This window comes from Dermacentor silvarum, chromosome 3 (assembly GCF_013339745.2).
Source record: "Dermacentor silvarum isolate Dsil-2018 chromosome 3, BIME_Dsil_1.4, whole genome shotgun sequence".
In the NCBI taxonomy this organism is placed as follows: Eukaryota; Metazoa; Arthropoda; class Arachnida; order Ixodida; family Ixodidae; genus Dermacentor; species Dermacentor silvarum.
In genome coordinates, this window is record NC_051156.1 from 209250071 (window position 1) to 209271280 (window position 21210).

The window sequence follows — 21210 nt, forward strand, 5'->3', positions numbered from 1 at the left end:
GACTGTAAATTCTAAATGCAGTATTTATTTGTTTATATGACACTTGTCTTGCTGACTTCATTTTTTATGAATAAGCGGGGTCCGATTTCCGTTTTGAATCAACACGTGGCCAGAAGACATGCTAGATTTGTGTCCTGTTTCAAACATAAATAAATAACCCCCCCAAAAACAACCGTTTTCTCTCTCTTGCTTTCAAATTCATTATCTTAATTGTTCGGCCAAGCTACAATGCATTTTAAATCTCATGCAATAGTGCTTCATTTTGTCTATTTGCTGAATCATCAAACATTTAGTTTTTCTGATTTTCTTTATCCTCACTTCAGTGTTTGCAAATTATTAGGACGTCTCGACAGCCACACACGCCTGCGTTACGGGCGAACTTGCTCATTCTCAATTATTTTATTTGAAAGTTTACCCTGTGTAACAAAAAGCTTGAAGCAGGCAAATTACATCTACATGTAAAATTCCTTGTATTTATCAAAGTTACGTTTATATACCTCGCGTCCATTTTCTGAATTCCGACCACACTGTGATATAATCGCCTACTCTCCAAACACCTGGAGTATCCTGTTAGGTACTTGCAAAGTTGAGGAAATCTGCCTATATAGTATGTATAAAGAAATACGCGGTCGATTGTGGGCGCCATTCCTGAACCACATCCGTCGCTAGTCGACGAAAATTTCAAGTTTCTCCAGAGTCGTGTTGTGGAAGGACGGCGCATAAAGACAAAAATACGCCTCTGCAGCGGCATTATGCGAGGCGCTCCAGTGAAATACATCTTTAAACGCGATTTAGCGACGAAGTGTCAACAACACACTCCATACACCCTAGTTGTCGCAAATGTAATGAAAGGCTGTACTAGATTGCTTTTCGTTCCTAAGTGCTATTTGTCATTTACCGCATCAACTGGCATTAGCTCTTATAAACAATTCTAACGTATGAGGTTTCTTTTTAATACAGGCTCAGAAGGCCTGAAAATTTAATATTTTAGCAATAATCTGAGAATAGTTAGATATACAGATCATTGGATGTGCGTCAGTTAAAGAGTAGCTTGTCCATGGGAGCTAATGGCACCGCGCCTCGCGTTACTTATATTCGCCCACGGTCACAGATGTCGTCGCTTGGCGTTGAGCCGGCGTTTAACTTCGCCAACTCGGCCCGGCTGGTCGTTACGAGTCTGTAGGATCTGGCACCGACGGGTCAGATTTCGGCGCTGATTCGGCCGCCGTGCTTGGCCTTGGAGAAATTCGGCGTGGTTTGTGAGCGGGTAGCGTTTCTTGAGCCGCGGCATCCGTAATATACACGGAATCTGTGGATGCGCCTTCAGCCGTTGCAACTTCTAGAGCCCGTGTATCTTGATCCATCGTTGGCGGAGTCCGTGCAGCTTGTGTAGGCGTCGACGACCGCGAGGCCGGAGCTTGGGGTACATGTTCAGAAAGCGCCGCATTGGCACCCTTTGCCTCGCCTTGCGGTTCTTGATTTGACTTCGCTCGGGTAGGAGTACCAGGTTCAGATGACGGCGCTTCCGGTGTTGTCGTTTTAACCGGCGGAGATTCGGTGGCCACTGCCTCAGCCGCGGTTGCTTCGGCAGTCGCACTCCGGGCTATCGCTGGTTGATCCACCGTCAGCTGGGCCTGGGTTCTGGAGTAGTAAGGCACGTACACGATTCCACCGGTAGAAAAACACTGCGGCTGCGTGGAAGGAGCTGGTTGCTGCTGTCCTGGTAGGTGAGGTTGTTGAACGGATACGTAGTGTGGCTGTCCCGGTGCTTGGGGCATCCCTGACCAGGCAGGCGTGGTGCTGGGAATGCCCGACCAGCCCTGAGTCGTCGTTTGGAATGCACCCAATGGAGGAGCCGTAAACGTTGGTCCGGTAGGCACGGCAGGAACCCCGAATTGGCTTCCCTGTTCGAACCTGTATGCGACCGGTGCTGAATTGGCCAACAGGCCGGGCTGCGTACCGCTAGTCCGTGCCTCCTCGTTGACCACCACCTGATCGTAGTTTTCGTAGATCTGGTAGAAAACGTACAGGATACCGCCCTGGAATCGAGCGATACAGACAACGTTTCAAGCAGCTTTATTGCAGTACATTATATATATACGAAACGCTGCGAAATCGTGGAAATAATTTAATGCACACGGATTGGTAAGCTCCGGTTGTACATGTGAACCAAGGTGCCGGCTGTGACTGAGTACTTAAGTGCTTTCCGTGCCAAAACACATAAAGACTCCCCGATTCAAACTCTGGCGGCCTCGCTAATTCTAGCACACATTCGTGCGAAGCTAAACCGTTTCAAAGAGTTCGAAACTGCAAGGACGCCACATCCGTGACAGTTTCCTGCGTATACATAGTGTGTACATAGAGCGTTCCGCTTGAACCACTGTATGCACCACGGGGAGGTATGCACACGGCTGCTTAGCACGAACGCTGGTGTTTGTGCGTGCAATTAACGCTCATGCCAGCAGCCGAAGGCAGAGCATGAAGGCCCTGCATGAATCCGCTGCAACGTCAATTGCGCGGAGCGCGATGGTGCGCGTCCACTTGGCTTTCTCGCTTTTGAAACCAAACACTGCGTGTGTCTGGAGACCTTCTGACTCTGCACGCGCAGGACGCGCATGCGCGTTGCAACAACGTCAGCACGGCGGCGGCGGTGGCGCCAATGGCAATGGTGTGAACCCGCCTCCCACCATCCACACAAATAAAATGAAATTCTAGAACACCTTTCACGAGCAATGGCGTGGTAAAGTATAGACTGCAGAATCATGGGCGCCGACAACTCCAGCACACCACGTGTAATGTTTTCCAGGCCATTCCACGCGACGCGTTCCCGACATTTCGAGCGTAGCCCCGTGTCCTCTGCGATATTGAGCTCAGGTAAAGGTTTCGGATGCTATGATTTTATCCGCCACGTCTGCACGCATGCTCTCAATCTGCTTAAGATCTCCAATATGAGTCTAAAACAGAAAATCTCCAACGGAAATGTTTTAGGAAAATATAAACAATATAGAGCGCATTGCAGTCTTACCTTTACAAGAAATATCACTGTACTCGTGAATATAGAGGAGTAAAACATCATGGTCTGAAAAATTAGAGGAATAAGGAACGGGAAAAGGAAATGAAACGACTAAGGAAAGCGCAAAGAACTGCTGAATTAAAGCACAGCAGATACAGCGTTAGTTAAGATGACATAATGCAGTAATGCACAAAGCTAAAGTAATTAGAAACGCAATCTACGAGAAAGCTCACAAGCTAACGCCGATTCTACAACTTTCTTTCCTCACATATCAGACATCTCAATTTTAGAACTTATACTGCATTAAGCCTACTCAGTATAGCTTACTTACTTACTGCAGTAAGCTTACTATTCCAAACATATATTTCGCACTACTCCTAATATAATGATGAGTCACATTCAAAGCAAGTTTCCTGCTTGCCATTCATGTCCCGTTTTCTTCGCAATTATTCGCGTTAACAGCTAGGTCTGGTACATAATTTCTCGTTTGTTGGTTTCCTCGCGAAAGCACCGCCATAAATAAAAAAAGCGAGGGCATTATTCGGTTGCACTTACTCGATATGATGCTTCATCCATCTCATGCAACGCGTCTTTTTCAACTTTGACCTAAAGAGAGCAAAGTACAAAACGTTTGGCAGGGGTTGCACTCTTGTAACACAAGAAGGCGGAAGCCTGCTGCACATTTGGTAAAGCCTGAAGTTATACAATCGGGGCTACACTTCTTGCAAGACACAACGAGCCGCAGTGGGAAGTACACGTGAGGCACTAAGACGACCTCGTGAATGCCAATTACGAACACGTAATGCAGCACCTAAGTTCAGCGTGTTAGTGCACGCACTAGGCCACGCCTTTAGTCAACGAGATGGCTGCGACGTGACGTGCGCAATCACGCACGCACTAGGCACACATTTAGTAAGACAGAACCGTGGAGCAGCCGTGACTTCAGTGAAGCGTGCTCCTCTCGCACCCGGGATGCCCGGGTTCGATTCCCACCCGGACCAAAATTTACCAAATTTTCTTTCAAAAGCCAGTAATTTACATTGTTTACAGGAACCACCCTGACAAATGTGATGTAAATCCGAGCATTTCTTGCGGCGTCGGCCATTATTCGTCACGGCGCAGTTTCGCCAAGGGCACCGCCAACATAGACATCTAAGAATTTGGGCTTAATGAAACAATCGTTGCGGCTTCGCATGTAGCATGAATGAACTCCTGGCAGTGCATGCAGTGAATTATAGAGCACTTGTCAGCAGTTCACTGATTACGAGAGCCAGCCACGTCTTCGAGCGAAGGAGGGACGGCTCACCCATTGCGCGCGACTAATGCTAACGAGAAGCGCGACTAACGAGACACTTCCATGCAGCCAGCGCAGCGCGATCAGACGCTCATACAAGGGCGGAGCCCTTCTTACGGATCTCGTTTATGAATGGCTAACGCGACCGATAGCTTTCGCTGTACTAGGGCGCTATAACGCAAAATGATTCCAAACTGTTTTGATTCCAATTTCTGCAATCAGCCTCCACGATTGGTCAAAACATTTTCGGGACACTCTCAACTTCACCTGTCTGTCACGCGACGTCACGAAAACCGCGATAGCTCCCCATCTGATATAACCTGTACATATGATAATGCATGATTAAACCGCACAAAAGAAAAATAATCATTCCTGATTCGACGCCTTTTCACCATTAGCCCTCTGCAATTGGTCCAATGTTTTCTGGCTACGCACACTTCGCCTGTCTGTCACGCGACCTCACAAAACCGCGAAAACTCACCACGTCAAAGTGACGTGTACGCGAAAAAAAAATGCATTAATATGCCGAACAAAACTGAAAATTTTTCTGAATAGCCACAGACTGCACCGTTCCGAAAGAAGATGGCTGCCCGCCGATCGCTCAGGCCCTTGCTACTCACACCTGCCGGTGAGCATGCATTTATTTGCACATGATAAACCTTTTAAGTAAAACGTTATCGAGCCCTTTCGGCATGCATACGACATCGCTCTGCCAAATCTTCCTTGCTGAGGATCCGTTTTAGCGGCATTCTTATCCTTCCGTTGCACGCCGCCGCCATTTTCGATCAGCCACCCCAAGCTAAGGCGAAGCGGACCAATCGGAGAAGCCGGCACCACCCTCTTCATGCGGTTATATATTTTCACTGTGCTGGCTCGGCCCCATCGAAACCCTCTCGCTTAGAGCATGCTCCTCGCCTCTTGTCAGCCAATTAGATAAGAAAAACCGCTGAGTGTAGACAATGTTATTGGTTTTGAAAGCGAACAAAGGTGACTTACTATAAACGAGGAGAGTGTTTGATTGGGTTGTTCAGACAACGCTGCGCGTCACCGCCCGATGCTTGCGTCGGTGGTTGCGTAAATTTGTGTGCGATGACATTCTGTGTGGACAACACTACTCCTGCGTGTAGTGTGTGGAAAGTGCACAACCGCGTATTGGACAACGTGTGTAAATAGTAGCTCATTGTACGATATCATAATCACCTGTCACCTACCTCTCTCTGTATCTCCCACTTCCCCTTACCCCAGTGAGGAGTAGCAGGCTAGAGACACGCTCTCCAGGCCGACCTCTCCTCCCTTCTCTTCATTAAAATCTACTCGCTCTCTCTCTCTCTCTCTACGTAAATTTGACGTCAGGAGTTTGGAATCAAAACGGTTTGGAATCATTTTACGTTATAGTGTCATAGGCACCATCCTATGAAATGAGACGTAAATGCGAGCATTTTTTTTTTTTTTTGCGGCGTCGGTCATTTTTCGTCATGGCGTAGTTTCGCCAAGGTCACCGCCAAGGGCACCGCCAACATAGACATCTAAGGGTTTCGCCTTAATGAAACAATCGTTGCGGCTTTGCATGTAACATGAGTGAACTCCTGGCAGTGAATGCAGTGAAGTATAGGGCTCTTGTCAGCAGATCACTGATAACGAGAGCCAGCCATGTCTTCGAGAGAAGGAAGGACGGCTCGCCCATTGCGCGCGACTAATGCTAACGAGAAGCGCTACCAACGAGGAGCTTCCATGCAGCCAGCGCAGCGCGATCAGACGCTCGTACAGTAGAGAAGCCCTACCTTCTTACGGATCTCGTTTCTGAATGGCTAACGCGACCGATAGCTTTCGCTGTACTGCACACGATGATATGGATGACACCCTCATGCACACTGATTGAGCTCGGCTCATTGAGCACCTCAAGCAATAATTTAATTTAATATTTTAAATTACATTCGGGGGTTTTACGTGCCAAAACCACGATGTGGTTATCAGGAATGCCTTAGAAATTAAATATTCCGGAGTAATTTTGACCCGCTGGGGATCCTTAACGTTCACCTAATTATGCACGGTGTCACGTACGTTCTCGCATTTCGCCCCTATGGAAATGCGGCCGCCTCGGCCGGGATTTGATACCGCGCCCTCGGGCTTAGCAGCGCAACGCCATCACCACAGCGTCACCCCGGTAGGTACCTCAAGCAATTCTACGCATCTCTGAACAAATTCACAAAAATCTGAGATGACTGGCTATAGTCATCCATTGTTCCCCTGTGGACATACGTAATGCTCGTAGACTATACCTTACTTTGAAATCTGGTCGATTGTTTGCTTTGTGACTTTGGTGGCCTTTGGCATTTTAAATCGGGAGGCACCTATATATATATATATATATATATATATATATATATATATATATATATATATATATATATATAGTGCGGCAGGTTAACTCGTGGAATGTTAAAGAAAAAGATCACCGACGATTACGGTACCCCCTAATGCGAAATTTGAGCGCAGCTCTGTACGTGTTTTCATTTCGCGATATATTGTCTGGCGCGGACGATCTGTCTCGTGCGGCATGTTGCCAACGGAGCGAAGTGTGGCGCGACTGCCACGCTAATCGGGAGACCGCGAGAGGCAGCGCATGGGTGACGCGTGGCCGCGATTCCCAGCAGCCGCTGCACACAGACCTTCGCTCATGGAGCGCTTTGTTTCCAACGACGAGCGCTATATTCTGGCGCCATCTCGTAGCCATCGTCGCCGCAAAGCCCGTCTTGCGCGCCACAACGCTTTTCTTCTAACGCTTTCGCAATACCCTCCTCCTCCGCTTTCCTCCTTCCACGCTCTCTTCGCTATCGCCGTATTTCACCCCGGATTCTTTAACGTGTGAATTTTAATCGAAGTGCAGGACCGTTTTTACATTTTGCCGCCATCGAAACGCTACTGCCGCGGCCGGGTTCGATCCCGCGACCTCAACGTCAGCAGCGCAACGCCATTGCCACCAGGCTACCGCTGCGGGTGCAGCGTAAAGCGTCGACGGCATAGTGATGGTCACTTTTTCTCGCTACAAATACAATTCTGACATCGCGGCCATCACAGTCAGTCCGCGGCGCTAACGCGTCGCAAATTAAGATCCCGCTGTGATGTTGTAGCAACGTACAATTCAGGATATCTTAAGGAGCCCCCCGTAAAATGGCGGCAGAGCTTCACACTTGGCTTCACTCGTATGTACAGAGTGTTCCCAGCTAACCTTAATCAATCTTGCTCCGCTCATTGTCAGTACATGGCGACCGTCTGGTCATTGCGTACACGCTGCTGTCGTCATGCGTAACACGTAGCTCGCGATCAGCGGAAGGCAACACCATTCCACCAACAACGACAGCTTGTCACTTCCAGGGGGTTTCCGAGTACGGCAATGAGAGGAGTTATTCCGTACAGATCTGTTCTGGGATCGCGATTGTCACGACACTAACTTAAGCACCGCGATATTTTTGTTTCACGTGCTAAAAGTAGAGCACTGAAGATTAACGTCACAGGAGATTGCGTACTGATATCAACTGAATGGGATGCTTTCTGGTGCAATGAGAACTTTCCAATGGGAAGTCACGCCCTTAATAATTCTTTTTTGTCATTTATTGCGGTCAGCCAGATGTAGAAAAAGTATCCTGAAGGCGGAAAAAAAAAAACCTACAATCGAACACTATTGAACCCATCACCCTACATTGTATGTTATATATATACTGCTACGCACGCGTAATGGGGAGGTTGGGGGTTCGGTTCCCACCGGCGATACGTTATCTTTCCGTCCAGTATCATTTTCCTTTCATTATTTTCTACATTTCCTTGGAATCATTTTTTGTTGGCTCGTAAAGCAACAAAATTATGGTTTGCACGACAAGCCAAGGTTCGCTAAAAAAGTGTTTAAGTTTAGGCAAACAGCGCCCTCTTACGTGCTTGCTGAGGAAATTATTGCGGAACAAGTCCACGACGTAGCAGCCGCAGGTCGTCAAGGCGTTCCAGATGAGAAACAGTCGAAACTTCTCCTTTGCCTGGCTCTGCGTTTGCAATGGAACAGACGACAAAACACAGCCGTCATACAAAGGCGCTCCTCTAAGCGGTCCTGGTATGAAGTATCACGAGGCAAACACCGAATTCACCTGACAAATTAAACTGCTTGGACGGCACAGTGGTACGGGACGACACGCGTGTTACGAAGATAGACGGTCCGGTTTCAACAATAATGAAACGAATGCGCAGAAAACAGCGTCAAGGCCTGTGGCCTCAGCTTCGCTCTGTGCTGACGTTTTGTGCGAGGGTTTGCGTAACGGTGAAAGAAAACACACACTAACGCGCCCACTGCTACAACTTAGCTGCCTGTTGCTGACCTTACTCCAATGCGACACTGGTGCATCGTCTATCATGTTTAGTGCATCCAATTCATGTACGTGATATTGAGTTAGAAAGACGCTTCACTTTAATGCGCCAGCCGGAGGTAGATTGAGTGAGTGAAAGTTGCATCTAGTGAAACTGCATCTGATAGCGAGGGGCGGGGGGGGGGGGGGGGGGGTACGAAAGCGAGACGCTTGACGACTGCCCTCCTACACACACAGGCGAACCGTGCAAGCCACAAACAGGTGCCTCCACGTCTCGGATGCCATCGCATGAGGACTGACACGCTATACTATTTGTAAACTCTGAGACATGGCATCATAATTATGTGGTAGGAAACTCGATAAGCTATATCGTCGCTTTCTTAAAGTGCCGCTTATAATTCATTTTCGGTGGCGTCACTCTCCGTAGATCCACGGTCATTCGCAGCTGGTACTTCCGACACTTCATTAGCAGGCTTCTTTTTTGTCTAAGTATTGCATTCGGGTAGATGTCGGTGCTCTTTTTCAGGCGGCTTTTCTCATCCGGTATCCTAGAACAACTGTTTGAGGACATTGCCGGATAAGTGCGTTTCGGAAAACACGCGACGCAAAATGCAATTTTCCGCCAATGCTGTCTGCAATGCCGGAAGACTCTAATCAAGATGAAATCAGGAAACGAGAGTTTGCGCTGTTTACGTACCGGGTTTCTCAACGCTTGGAGCATGATTACATCGCTGGCAAGGTTGAGGGCACATCCGAGGCCATAGATAATGTCGAAGATGACTCCTTCCTCTGTATGAAAAGGAGTATCGAAGGCCGAGCAGGTGCTAGTGTAAATGGTAGTACCGTGTTTCACTTCGCGTGAATGCAGTCGAAAATAAGAATGAGTCCCGTGATATCACCACTGTACAGCAGGTGAGCAGAAATTTTACTATATAAACCAGTAAAAAATGCAATTCCTTTATTGGAATGCGTGTAGCGGCTAATTCTAAAACCTTTCAAAATCGCTCTTCGCGGGGCTGTCAGAACAAAACGTCATACATGTTGCATTCGAAGAACGGCTACTCAACATTCAGGTGATTTGTTTTCATGAACCTGGCGCACCACGGCACACCAACCTTGAATTCTAGGAGACGTTCTGACTTTGATGTGATTTAGCGAGGGAAACTGTCAAGTGCAGACTGGCCTTGGTTTCTTCGAGTGCGCCTCCGATATATAAAAAAGACGCAGTTTTGCTCGACAGGTGAAGCATTGATTGCAATAGCAAATTAGTGGACAGCTATACAAAGTAAGGATAGTAGTTTTATCAGCCGTATAAACTTGTAAACATAGGCATACTAGCTAAATTAACAAGCATGGTGTCACGCGCGTGCAAGCAAACATGAGCAAATCTCACTCGAAGACCGCGGAAACTGGCTTTCAAAACGCCGGAGTGAGTCAGCGCAGCTGCAGCAGCGAGCGTATTCAGCTTTGTGCCGGCGCTCGCATCAACGCGATCTTCGCCGCGAACACACAAGGAGGGCGGACTTTGCCTTGCCGCAGATGGGTTTCAAGATACAGCCGCGCGGGCGGACGCTCGCGGCGCAGAACACTCGCGGCCCGCCCTTATGTGCGCGAGCCGCGATTGCCGGCTCACCGTCGCATACTCTCACTCGCACATGCAGCGTATGGCGCGCGGCGACGATTTTATCGCCCGTGGACTTTATACGGAACCTCACGGCGACGGCGACGATGACGGCGGAATTTCGCCTCGAGTGTCCATATAATTGCTATCCCAATAAAATAAAAATAAAATTTTGCATAGTCCGGGTCCATAGACAATCCACATCGCGCGAAATTTCATCATCTAAGCTTTTATGGTGCACGTATATAGACCCTTTTCGCGGGGAAGTTTGCTCTAGAGAAACGAGATGGCGCTTTCGGTGGCGCCCCGCACGTTGCCTCGACGTAAGCGCATGAATACGAAACCGTTATACCGCTTCTGCCCAGATACTGTGCGATCAGCTGTCGGACACGCAACTGGGTTTTCGCTACCTCACTGTTTCATTCATGCTGCAACACGTGGAACGGTATAGGGAAGACGTGTGCAGAAGTCGGCTGCAAAGAGTAGTGCCTGCAGCATATTAAGGAATAAGACAAATTTGTGTGGCCAAGTTAACGGACCGCTTCTACACAAGTACTGCCTTCGTTGTCGGCCGTTCACCGTGCACGGCTTTGCTCGAGGATAAAGAAATTCGCTCATTCGCCAATGTTGCATCGCTAACCTCCAAATACAAGACCATACAAGGAGCGTCAGCAAGAGTGGGTATACTGCTGGTTGCACAGCGACGAAGGAAATAGAGCCGCCTCCTGGCAAAGTAAGTTTCTCGCACGTTATCTACACACATCCACTACAACTCATAGGCAGAATTACGCCCAGTTTATCGCCAAAGTACTAGAATAAGTGAATAGCGCACACTTGAATGATCAATTCGCCGAAGCATGGGTGACGCCGACTACACCGAATGCACACGAATATTCGAGGCTGAACGTTTCGTAATGGTCTACATTGTAAACGAGGGACTACCGATAATTGGCCCTTGGTACAAACTATTACAATATAAAGAACATTTACTTCTCAAGCCTTGTATGCTGCAACAACAATTCTACCGCAACTGAGCACACCCGTGGACAATTAGAAAGAAAATAAACAATCAGACAGTGAGCGCATCGAGAAACGTCACTGAGTCAGATACATGACAAGCCACTTCTTCATTGTGATTGGCAAATGGAGAACGAAGAGCAAAATACGCTGATCCTGATTTAATTCATAAGCGGAAAGTTTGGACAGTTTGAAATACATTTCTAGCGTCGCTTTTAGTACAAGCACCAGTGTAGACGGTGCTTGTATATAAAGCGGGGCTCGCGCCGTTTGGACATGGCGTAATGGGGATATGTAAGCGCTTTCATGTCATCTGAACCTGTGGCCGCCAAAGCTTCGTGTCGTCCACGCAGTCGCCGACTACGATGTTCGCCGAAACAGAGGTTTGTTGTGCCACACCGACATGACGCCTATCCATTGTAAACACGGAGGCAACTGAGGCAGCTGAGGCAAGCCATGGACGCGTTACCACGTGATCAAAGTTGGCAGCGCCCATGGGATCGTCATGATGCCATGAAAAGGGTCTATAGTCCGGAAAATACGGTACCTTCTTGTAAAGCCGACACCAAATTACATTAGTGTTCAACGTCTAGTTTTTCTGCCTCACGATGTTGTTCCACTCCTGCTTGGGCAACAGCAATGACCTGCTCTCATCTGCTAATAAATAAACTAATGGACTTAGAGAAACAGAGGTTTGCTGTGCCGCAGGGCATCACGCACATCCATTGTAAACACGGAGGCAACGGAGGCAGCTGAGGCAGCTGAGGCAAGCCATGGACGCGTTACCACGTGATCAAAAATGGCAGTGCCCATGGGATCGCCATGATGCCGTGAAAAGGGTCTGTAGTCCGGAAAATACGGTACTTTCTTGTAAAGCCGACACCAAATTACATTTTGTGTTCAAATTACATTTTGTGTTCAACGTCTAGTTTTTCTGTCTCACGATGTGTGTTCCACTCCTGCTTGGGCAAAAGCAATGACCTGCTCTCATGTGCTAATCAATAAACTAATTAGCTAATTAGGTACATAATGGAGTCATTTTGAAGGAAGTCGACATCTCGACTTGCTCTTCGAACAGCGCCACTTATTAAAAAATTGATTAAAGACAAAACGCGCTGGTTAGAAAGCAGCTTTCACATTTTGTCTTTTCTTTTTATACCTGAGCCCTCCATAATGGTTGGTAATAAATCTCCGCTATGCAAACCAAAACCATTTCCATACAGCTGAAGCTGTACAGTGCTAAAGATACGTATAAATTATCACAAATATCATCGTGAGGACTTTGAACCGCGCCAGTAGTGTTGGAGGAAGCAAAGCAAGCTCGGATAGCATCGAATTGAGTGGTTTAAGATGTCGAAGTTATGTCTTAATAAACCAAGGACGTGCGGAATAGCACGGTGCACATATCTTGCATGGGACACTAATTACTCACTGTTCAGGTTACTGTGGGCACCCATGACACTTGAAATGACAAAGAAAGTGTTGCTCGCCTGCAAAGAAACAATTGAAATGTATATAAATGCTGTTTCGAAAGCTCGTTAGCACGAAGATACTTATAAAATTTAATACGTTTATTTATCTACCTATTCAATATGTCTGACTGACATGGTTGACTGATTAGATTCAAGGCCTGTGTGATTTACGCCAAAGCCCGACGCTAAATGAATTTAAAATTTGAATTTATTTACTTTCCATCAAGAATGGAAGGGTGCCTGAACAAACATGTTAAACTTGATTCATTTTATGGTGGTTAAGGCCAGCTATCCAAGGCCAACAACACAACAAACGGTACACTATCGACATAAAATTATGATCTTCAATATTTTAGCAAATAATATCAACAAAATACAAGATAAATCCAATTATACATGCCAAACCATTATCGCAAACTTTCAAGCTCCGAGTTAAACCTTACATAACTATTTTATAGACACATCTCGAAACTGGTGTCCTCCTGAGAATTCGCTCCAAGTGGATCCGCCTTGCGAACTCCACGGCTAGAATTTGTAAATTGCAATATGGGGTATAGCGTAATTAGTTAAAACTGAATTAGTGACTTTTATGCATTTTTTGAAGCCTCTCGCTTCAACGGGTCTCCGAAACTTGAGACTACGCAACCACCAATACTAAACGTGCGGGATGACAGCTCACATACGCCACGCCGTCTCGGCACGCCCACTCTTTGCACACGCGGCAGATTACGTGTAAGCAGGGTGCGCAGCTGCGTATGCGCTCAGCCGCGCTTACAGCCATGCGCAGCCACGGCCGAGACGCGCGCCAGAAATAGAGACGCGCGCAAACGCACCCCCGGTACCTCTGCGCGCGCTTGATCCGCTAGCTCGCTGCCCTCTCCCTCTTTCCCTTTGCTTGCGCGGGAAGGTGGCACACGGTGATGAAACCATCTTTCTTTTCTCACCCTCGCGCGCTTTCACTCGCACCTAAAGCACGCGTGGGGTGCGATATGATCTTATCGCACTTGAACTTTATACGGAACATGATACTGCTCCACTTCGGCGGTCGCTCTTGTCGCGCGACTGCGCGATCTTAGAGGTGCGTTCGCGAGCAGCCGCTTGTAATTCAATCATTTGACCATCTGCATCCGCGGAAGTTTCCATTTATTGTCTCGGTATTCCTTTGCTGCGGCTGTGAACTTTCGTTATATTGAAATCGCGTATAAACACGCTTCGTTATATTGAGGTTATAAATACACGGTGTTCTATGGACAAGCGGTTATGAAAAGTGAAATACTTCGTTATATCGAGAATTTCGTTATATTGAAGTTCGTTATATCCAAGTTTAACTGTATATGCGGGTTATATTGCCACAGCATTCTATCACTAAAGTTGCTCATACCTTGTCTTAAATTCTTGACAAAGTTATTCCTCGCAATTTTGAGAATGACAGCCCACAAACTGTCATAAAACAAAACACTGACAGCGCATGCCTTTTATGTCAAACCTTCTGAGAATGAAATAATGAACGTGCGAAACAATAACAGAAACCTGAAAACTATGTTTTTTTTTCTTCTTTTTTTGAGCGGCTGTGCACAACCTCCGCGATCGGCTCACACAGGAGGCCGCGCTTCTTCCAGAAAGCTCGCCAGAAAGCTCTCCATAGCGTTCGCCGCCAGCGTTTTCCGGTTAACATTACGGTTACATAAGCTGCAGTTGCCTGGAAGCGTGAGAAGCACTCAAAGACCTTTGAATGCTGTCGCGTTCCACTCTTTAAAGGCGAAGCTTAAGCGTCCTCTATTTTTTCCTTCTCCTGTCTGTGTTTCCGTGCGAGTACATTTAGCGGCAATCTTAAGTCTTGTAGGTAGTATTAGTTTCTCAGTCGTTGAGGCAGGCGTCATGCCGGGCAGATTTCGCGTAGATATTGAGTGTGACACTGTAAACGTATGCGTACGTGCACGCGCCGAAACACTTGCGTCGTGTTTAGGATACCGTCGTCATATTTGCAAGCTATGCATTCGCCAGACCGGTGGCCGCGTAAATTAGCGACTATAGGCGACCTTAACAATGGTGCCACATGCGTAGCAGTTACGATACTTAGGTGATTAGTTACAAACTTAAATTTTCGTTAATTAGTCGATTATGCATTATTTCAATTTTTTGTGCAAGTGATGTCCACATGTTCAAGTAGATGGTGACGATGATTTATGGTGCTTAATGGCACAAAGCCTACTATGGCGCCAGAGCAATGGTGATTGGTCCGTTCAAGGTAATGGCGATAGGATGGTCCGTGTATTCAAGTCGGAATAAAAAATACGGCGTAGAGTGCCACATAATAAATAGAGTAATATATAAAAGCCGTTGATGGAGATGAAATTAGTATGTATGATGGTTAAAATAGCTACAGTGGTTTTGACGAATGAGCACCAGCTCATGAACTAGAATTGTGGTATCTGCCGCAGACAGCCTCTAAAATTAAATTTTGAAAGTGTTCGCTGAAACACCCTGTATTCTGAAGCACAGCGGTTTCAGTCTGTACTGACACGTTCGCATGAATCTACCGAAGACGGCAAATATATTCCCAGATTGTTCTTCGTCCCTGGTGTGGTACGTGCTGTACGACGTTGCATGTGCGCTCGTGTCGCGCTTTTTTTTATTTCTTCCAGTCCCACGTGGCCACAACAGCCGCGATTGCACGGTCTATATAGATAACGCATCGGAACAAAACACGCAGACTAACGCAATCCTTCACACACGACGCCTTTACCACGATACGAGACCTACGGAGCGGCACAGAGAACAATAACAAAACCGCCATTGTGCCCCGATAACATCGCTTCTACAGCAAAACATATTACGTCACTTCTTCCGCAATTTTCTCCTAGCGCGCGGAGTGGGTATGGCCTCTGCTCAGTTTTTTATTTCCTCCATGCACTCAAGCCAATAGTCTCGGGGTCCTGCGAGTCGCAGACGTTCGTTCTGTGTAGCTGTGCGTGTTTAGTGTTGCCTTACCTGTCTAGCCATGTAAGCAGTTATGATGTCTCTTAGGGAAATTTTTTTTTCTCGACATGAGGCATGCCGCAATGGGAGAAAACGGATTAATTTTGACCTCCTGAGGTTAACTACCGTGCACCCATATGAGTACAAGAGCGTTCTTGCATTTCGCCCCCATCAAATTGCTGTAGACGCGTGGATCGCACCCGCGACATCGAGATCGGCAGCGCACAAATCTTGAGAGACTCGCTCTGTATGACAAATGTCGTAAGAGACATCACTACGGATGGGTGTTGAGAATAAGCAATAAGCGTCTTAAATGGGCTATGGGCACTGTTTTCATCGGCGTACTTACGGTGCAGAAGTAGAGAATAAAGTATAGAAACCTTAGGTCCTGCATCGCGGGACAAGAAACAGAGTGGCACCGGGTGCTTGCTGGCTTTTTCCTTGACGCCAAACGTCGAGTCGTTACTTCTTCTGCCTTTGGCACGCTCAAGCTGCACGCGCCACGAGAGACGGCTGTGGGTTTAAACCATTAATTTGGCGGAAGAACAAATTGAGTAATAAGAAGCATGATCATTTGGGGTTTTGATGGCGCAGGAGTCGGGCACTTAAAAAGAAGGAACGAATGGTAAATAAATATGACTTAAGACCTGAAAAATTTTGCAAAATTAGGTGTTCCTATAAGAAATGGGCCTCCGACTAAGTCAAACCTCTCCTTCGACTCCAGTTAGCAACCACGGTGATGATTTCTTTTGGTATCCCCTTCGAAACGCCACGGCGACAGAAAAATCCCTTAGACCGCTCGAGCTAATGAGGTTTTACTTCAAACAGCACAGTCTAGCATTCTGCCTATTTCTCCCACTGATCTGTACTATATTAAAGATAAGTGATCTCACCTTGATCTTCTCTCTCTTCACAATAATTCATGTCTCTACTATACTCTATCTCAGTAGTTATTTGCTGCACTGTGGAAGCGGCAGAACTATATTACCCAATAGGAAGGGTGCAAGTCCCTAGAGATTTGACAATCCGCGCTGCGTCCTCTGTTCAGCGTCTGTTCGCCATCCTGATTCATGTAAGGAATCGTCACACGTATCGATAACTTCACGAGATAATGCAGAGATAGGCATAATGCTAGATTACGACATAATCCGCAACTCACACAGGCTATATTCGTCGCCCCTCTGACCTAAAGGAGATGCTATTGGCGATCATCATCATCACCACCAGCACACCACCATCATTGTCATCATTATAACAATTATCGTCATCATCGTCATCATTACGGGAATTGTCATCCACCCGAGAGTATCACGAAGCTACCAAGGAAACTCATGCTGGTTTCTGAAAAGGAGAGTATCGCATTTGAAGAAAAATTCACCGACGATTACGATGCTCCCTAATACGAAATTTGAGCGCAGCTCTATACGTGTTTTCATATCGCGATGTATTTGCTGGCGCATACAATCTGTCTCGTGCGGCGCGTTGCCAACCGTTGAGGTCATACTAGAGCTGTGCATGGAGTCCAGTGGCTTGAAGGAAGGCTATAGTCACTTCGATGACCACAGCTGCGCTGTTGGCGTCAGACCAAGAACCTAAGACAATCTCGTCAGACATTGGTCTTTTAGTCACTCGCTGAATAGTTGAAATGAGGCTCTGCCATTCTCGCGCGTACGCTGGGCATGAGCAAAATATGTGCTCAAGTGTTTCTGGCACTGGGCAGTGATCGCAGTTGGGACCAGTGTCACTGCAGCCGATGATATGTGTATAACGCCTCGTGAGTGCAACACCAAGACGAATCCGGTGTAGCAGACTTGTTATGCTCCTCTTCAGTTTGAGGCATGCGGAACTTCATTTCTGGGTCCCATTTGTGCAGTCGCTTGTGTCGTCGATCAGGATTGGTCCAGTACTCAAGTGTAGAGTTCCGCATAACGCACCGAAGCAGGGCATTCGTGTCTGTTCGTGAGAACGCGATGATCGTGAGAAGAGGCTAGAATTGCCGTCATGCGGAAACAATGCCCGCGACCTGCATCTTCACGACAGTGACGCCGCAGAGGTTGGAACCTTTCAAAAGTTACAACAGTGAGTGTTGGAGCTAAGAAAAAAAGAGAGAGAGAGAGAAATGGAAGAAACGGTGCAAGCTGAAGAAAGACAGCAACAAGAATGGCAAATCGGAGAGACAGGACGCGAAATATTCGTCTCAATTTTAGCGAGCGCGAATGTAACATAATCCTGTTAACATGTCAACTCAATAATAAAACATATCCTGCAGCACACCGTATTTATTCAGTTTTATAATGAATATCGTAGGGGATTACTGTGGTAATGCAAAGGAAGGGGCGTCACTCAATATGAATCCTATGATACATACAAACAGCGGAAGCACAGACTACCAACATATTTTATTGAAGATTTTATTATAAGCTTGCGGTTCAACCAACAGATTATCTCGTTGCAATGTGTTTCGTTGCACACTTTCGCAATTCAAAATGACGACTGAAATTGATCCAAGAGAACCACTGGAGCTAACGTATTGGGATATGCGGCCCACACATTGCCACATACTCAGTGACTCAAGCTGGGTCACTGAGTCTGTAGATCTTGTTGATCTTGTTAATTAGTTGATTAAGCGCTTCGGTTATCCCACGCAAATATTATATCACTCTTCGAGAAAGCCAGCTTAAAGACTAGAGTTATGGCATCTGCCACAGGCGTGATTTTTAAGAATTCCGCTAAACACACGGCGTCAAAGTACACTTCACTAAATCCGCTTAGAACTGCTGTCTGTACCGCTCGATTCCAGCGCGGTATCCTGTCCGCCTGCAACCATATCTACGAGAACTACGATCAGGTGGCACGTGCGCCTCTGGGTTCCTTGCAGCACCACTAGATGGCACTCGTACCCGCGGCAGCACTGGTCACGCGGGGGAAAGAAAAAAAAAAGAACCAGAAAGCTCGCCTTCGTGCATCTATAGCGTTCGCCGCAAGCATTCCGCGGTGAAGATTACGGTGCGTAAGCTTAAGCTGCAGCTAGCAGGAAGCGGCAATTGTGGCATATACGAAGCAAGGAGTGACGTAACTACGCTTTCGTATGTAAAAACAACCCGCCTAGCAACTGATTCCTGTTGTGACATTACTATGGAAGGCCACATATAGTGAGGACTCCTGAAGAGCAGCGTGCATACGAGGCGTGGCGAAAGTGTGGTTGAGTGCATTTCTCTTGTCTCTGGTCCATTCTCTGTGGGTGCACGAAGTAGCGGCGCAAGCCATGTTGCACGCCACTGAAACGTCTTAGGCTAATGATTCGGTAAAGTGCATGCGAATGTGGCCATGTGAATAATTTCAAGCTACGTCGAAATTGGTAATCTTTCTAGGTGTCGTTTACAACTTCACTGTCCAACCACCTTCATAGCGTGAATTTGAGACCATTTTTTTTATTTTTTATATCCTCATTCTAGAGCTGTTTGTAAATTGTAATAATTGGGACGTCTCAACAGCAGCACGCCCCTGCGTCGCGGGCGAACTTGCACAATCTCATTTTTTGTTTTTATTCGAAAGTTTGCCCTGTGGCATAAAACGCATGTAGCATGAAAATTACACCTACATGTAAAATTCCTTATATTTAGCAAAGTTACGTTGATATACCTCCGTGTCCATTTTTCAAACTTCATGCACGCTGTGACGCGCACGCCTACGCTACACACACCTCAAGTTTCCGGTTAGATACATTCAAAGTGGATGAAGTCTCCCTTTGTACGTATAAAGAAATGCGCGGCCGATGGTGGGCGCTGTTCCTGAACCACGTCTTCTCTTGTCGACACAAATGTCAAGTTGTTTGGGAGCCGTGTTGGGGAAGCACGGCGCGATGTTGCAAAAATACATATTTCCAGCTGCATTATGCGAGGTGTTCTAGCGAAAAAATCTTTAAAAGCAGTTCAGTGACGAAGTGTCAACAACACACTAGGGACACATTAGATGTATAGCACAGTGTATTAATCAGGAGACGGATTCGCATGCTTTTCGTCGCAAGTGCTCTTTGCCAATTGACCAGTCGCGGTGGCTTAGCGGAAAGGGTGTAGCATTGCTAAGCACGAGGTCACGTGATACAATCCTGGCCGCAGCGACCGCATTTCGATGGGGGCGCAACGCCAAAACGCCCGTGTCCCGTGCATTGGGGGCACGTTAAGGATAGCCAAAACGCCCGTGTCCCGTGCATGGGGGGCATGGTAAAGATACCCAAAACGCCGTGTCCCGTGCATGGGGGGCCACGTTAAGATACCCAAAACGCCCGTGTCCCGTGCGTGGGGAGCACGTTAAAGATACCCAAAACGCCGTGTCCCGTGCATTGGGGGCACGTTCAAAGATACCCAAAACGCCCGTGTCCCGTGCATGGGGGGCACGTTAAAGATACCCAAAACGCCGTGTCCCGCGCGTGGGGGGCACGTTAAAGATACCCAAAACGCCCGTGTCCCGTGCGTGGGGGGCACGTTAAAGATACCCAAAACGCCCTTGTCCCGTGCATTTGGGGCACGTTAAAGATACCCAAAACCTCCCATGTCCCGTGCATGGGGGGCACGTAAAGATACCCAAACGCCGTGTCCCGTGCATGGGGGGCACGTTAAGATACCCAAAACGCCCGTGTCCCCGTGCGTGGGGGGCACGTTAAAGATACCCAAAACGCTCCGTGTCCCGTGCATGGGGGCACGTTAAAGATACCCAAAACGCCCGTGTCCCGTGCATGGCGGCACGTTAAAGATACCCAAAACGCCCGTGTCCCGTGCATGGGGGGGCACGTTAAAGATACCCAAAACGCCCGTGTGCCCGTGGCATTGGGGGCACGTTAAAGATACCCAAACGCCCGTGTCCCGTGCAGTGGGGGGCCACGTAAAGATACCCAAAAACGCCCGTGCCCGTGCATGGGGGGCACGTTAAAGATACCCAAAACGCCCGTGTCCGTGCATGGGGGGCACGTTAAAGATACCCAAACAGCCCGTGTCCCGTTCATGGGGGGCACGTAGAGACCAACCCTTGTCCCGGGGCTGGGCACGGGTAAAGGTTACCCAAAACGCCCTTGTCCCGGTGCATGGGGGCACGTTAAAGATACCCAAAACCGCCGCGTGTCCTGTGCATGAGGTGCACGTTAAAGATACCCAATACGCCCGTGTTCCGTGCATGAGGGGCAACCGTTAAAGATGAACCCAAAACGCCCGTGTCCTGTGCATGAGGGGCACGTTTAAAGATACCCAAAACGCCCCGTGTGTCCGTGCATGGGGGGCACGGTAAGAGATACCCTGGGGGTCAAAATTTATCCAGAGTCCCCCCCCCCCCACTACGGCGTGCTTCATAATCAAATTGTGGTTTTGGCGCGTGAAACCCCAGAATTCGTTCATCTTATTGACATTGGCCCCATCAGATTCTGTATTATACTCTTACAAACAATTATAACTAAGAATTTTCTTTGTATA

General features: G+C 47.6%; 1 protein-coding gene across 1 annotated transcript in view; it reads right to left on the minus strand.

The window, feature by feature from the left end:
- The window catches only part of LOC119446582 (beta-hexosaminidase subunit beta), an 84402-nt gene that overhangs the window by 32741 nt on the left and 30451 nt on the right, over positions 1-21210 (minus strand). The window contains exons 8-10 of the mRNA XM_049664229.1: positions 12730-12787; positions 9357-9448; positions 8237-8341 (exon numbers count right to left, since the gene is read on the minus strand). Coding sequence (XP_049520186.1) covers positions 8237-8341; positions 9357-9448; positions 12730-12787 — 255 coding nt within the window. The remainder of the gene's footprint in view (positions 1-8236; positions 8342-9356; positions 9449-12729; positions 12788-21210) is intronic.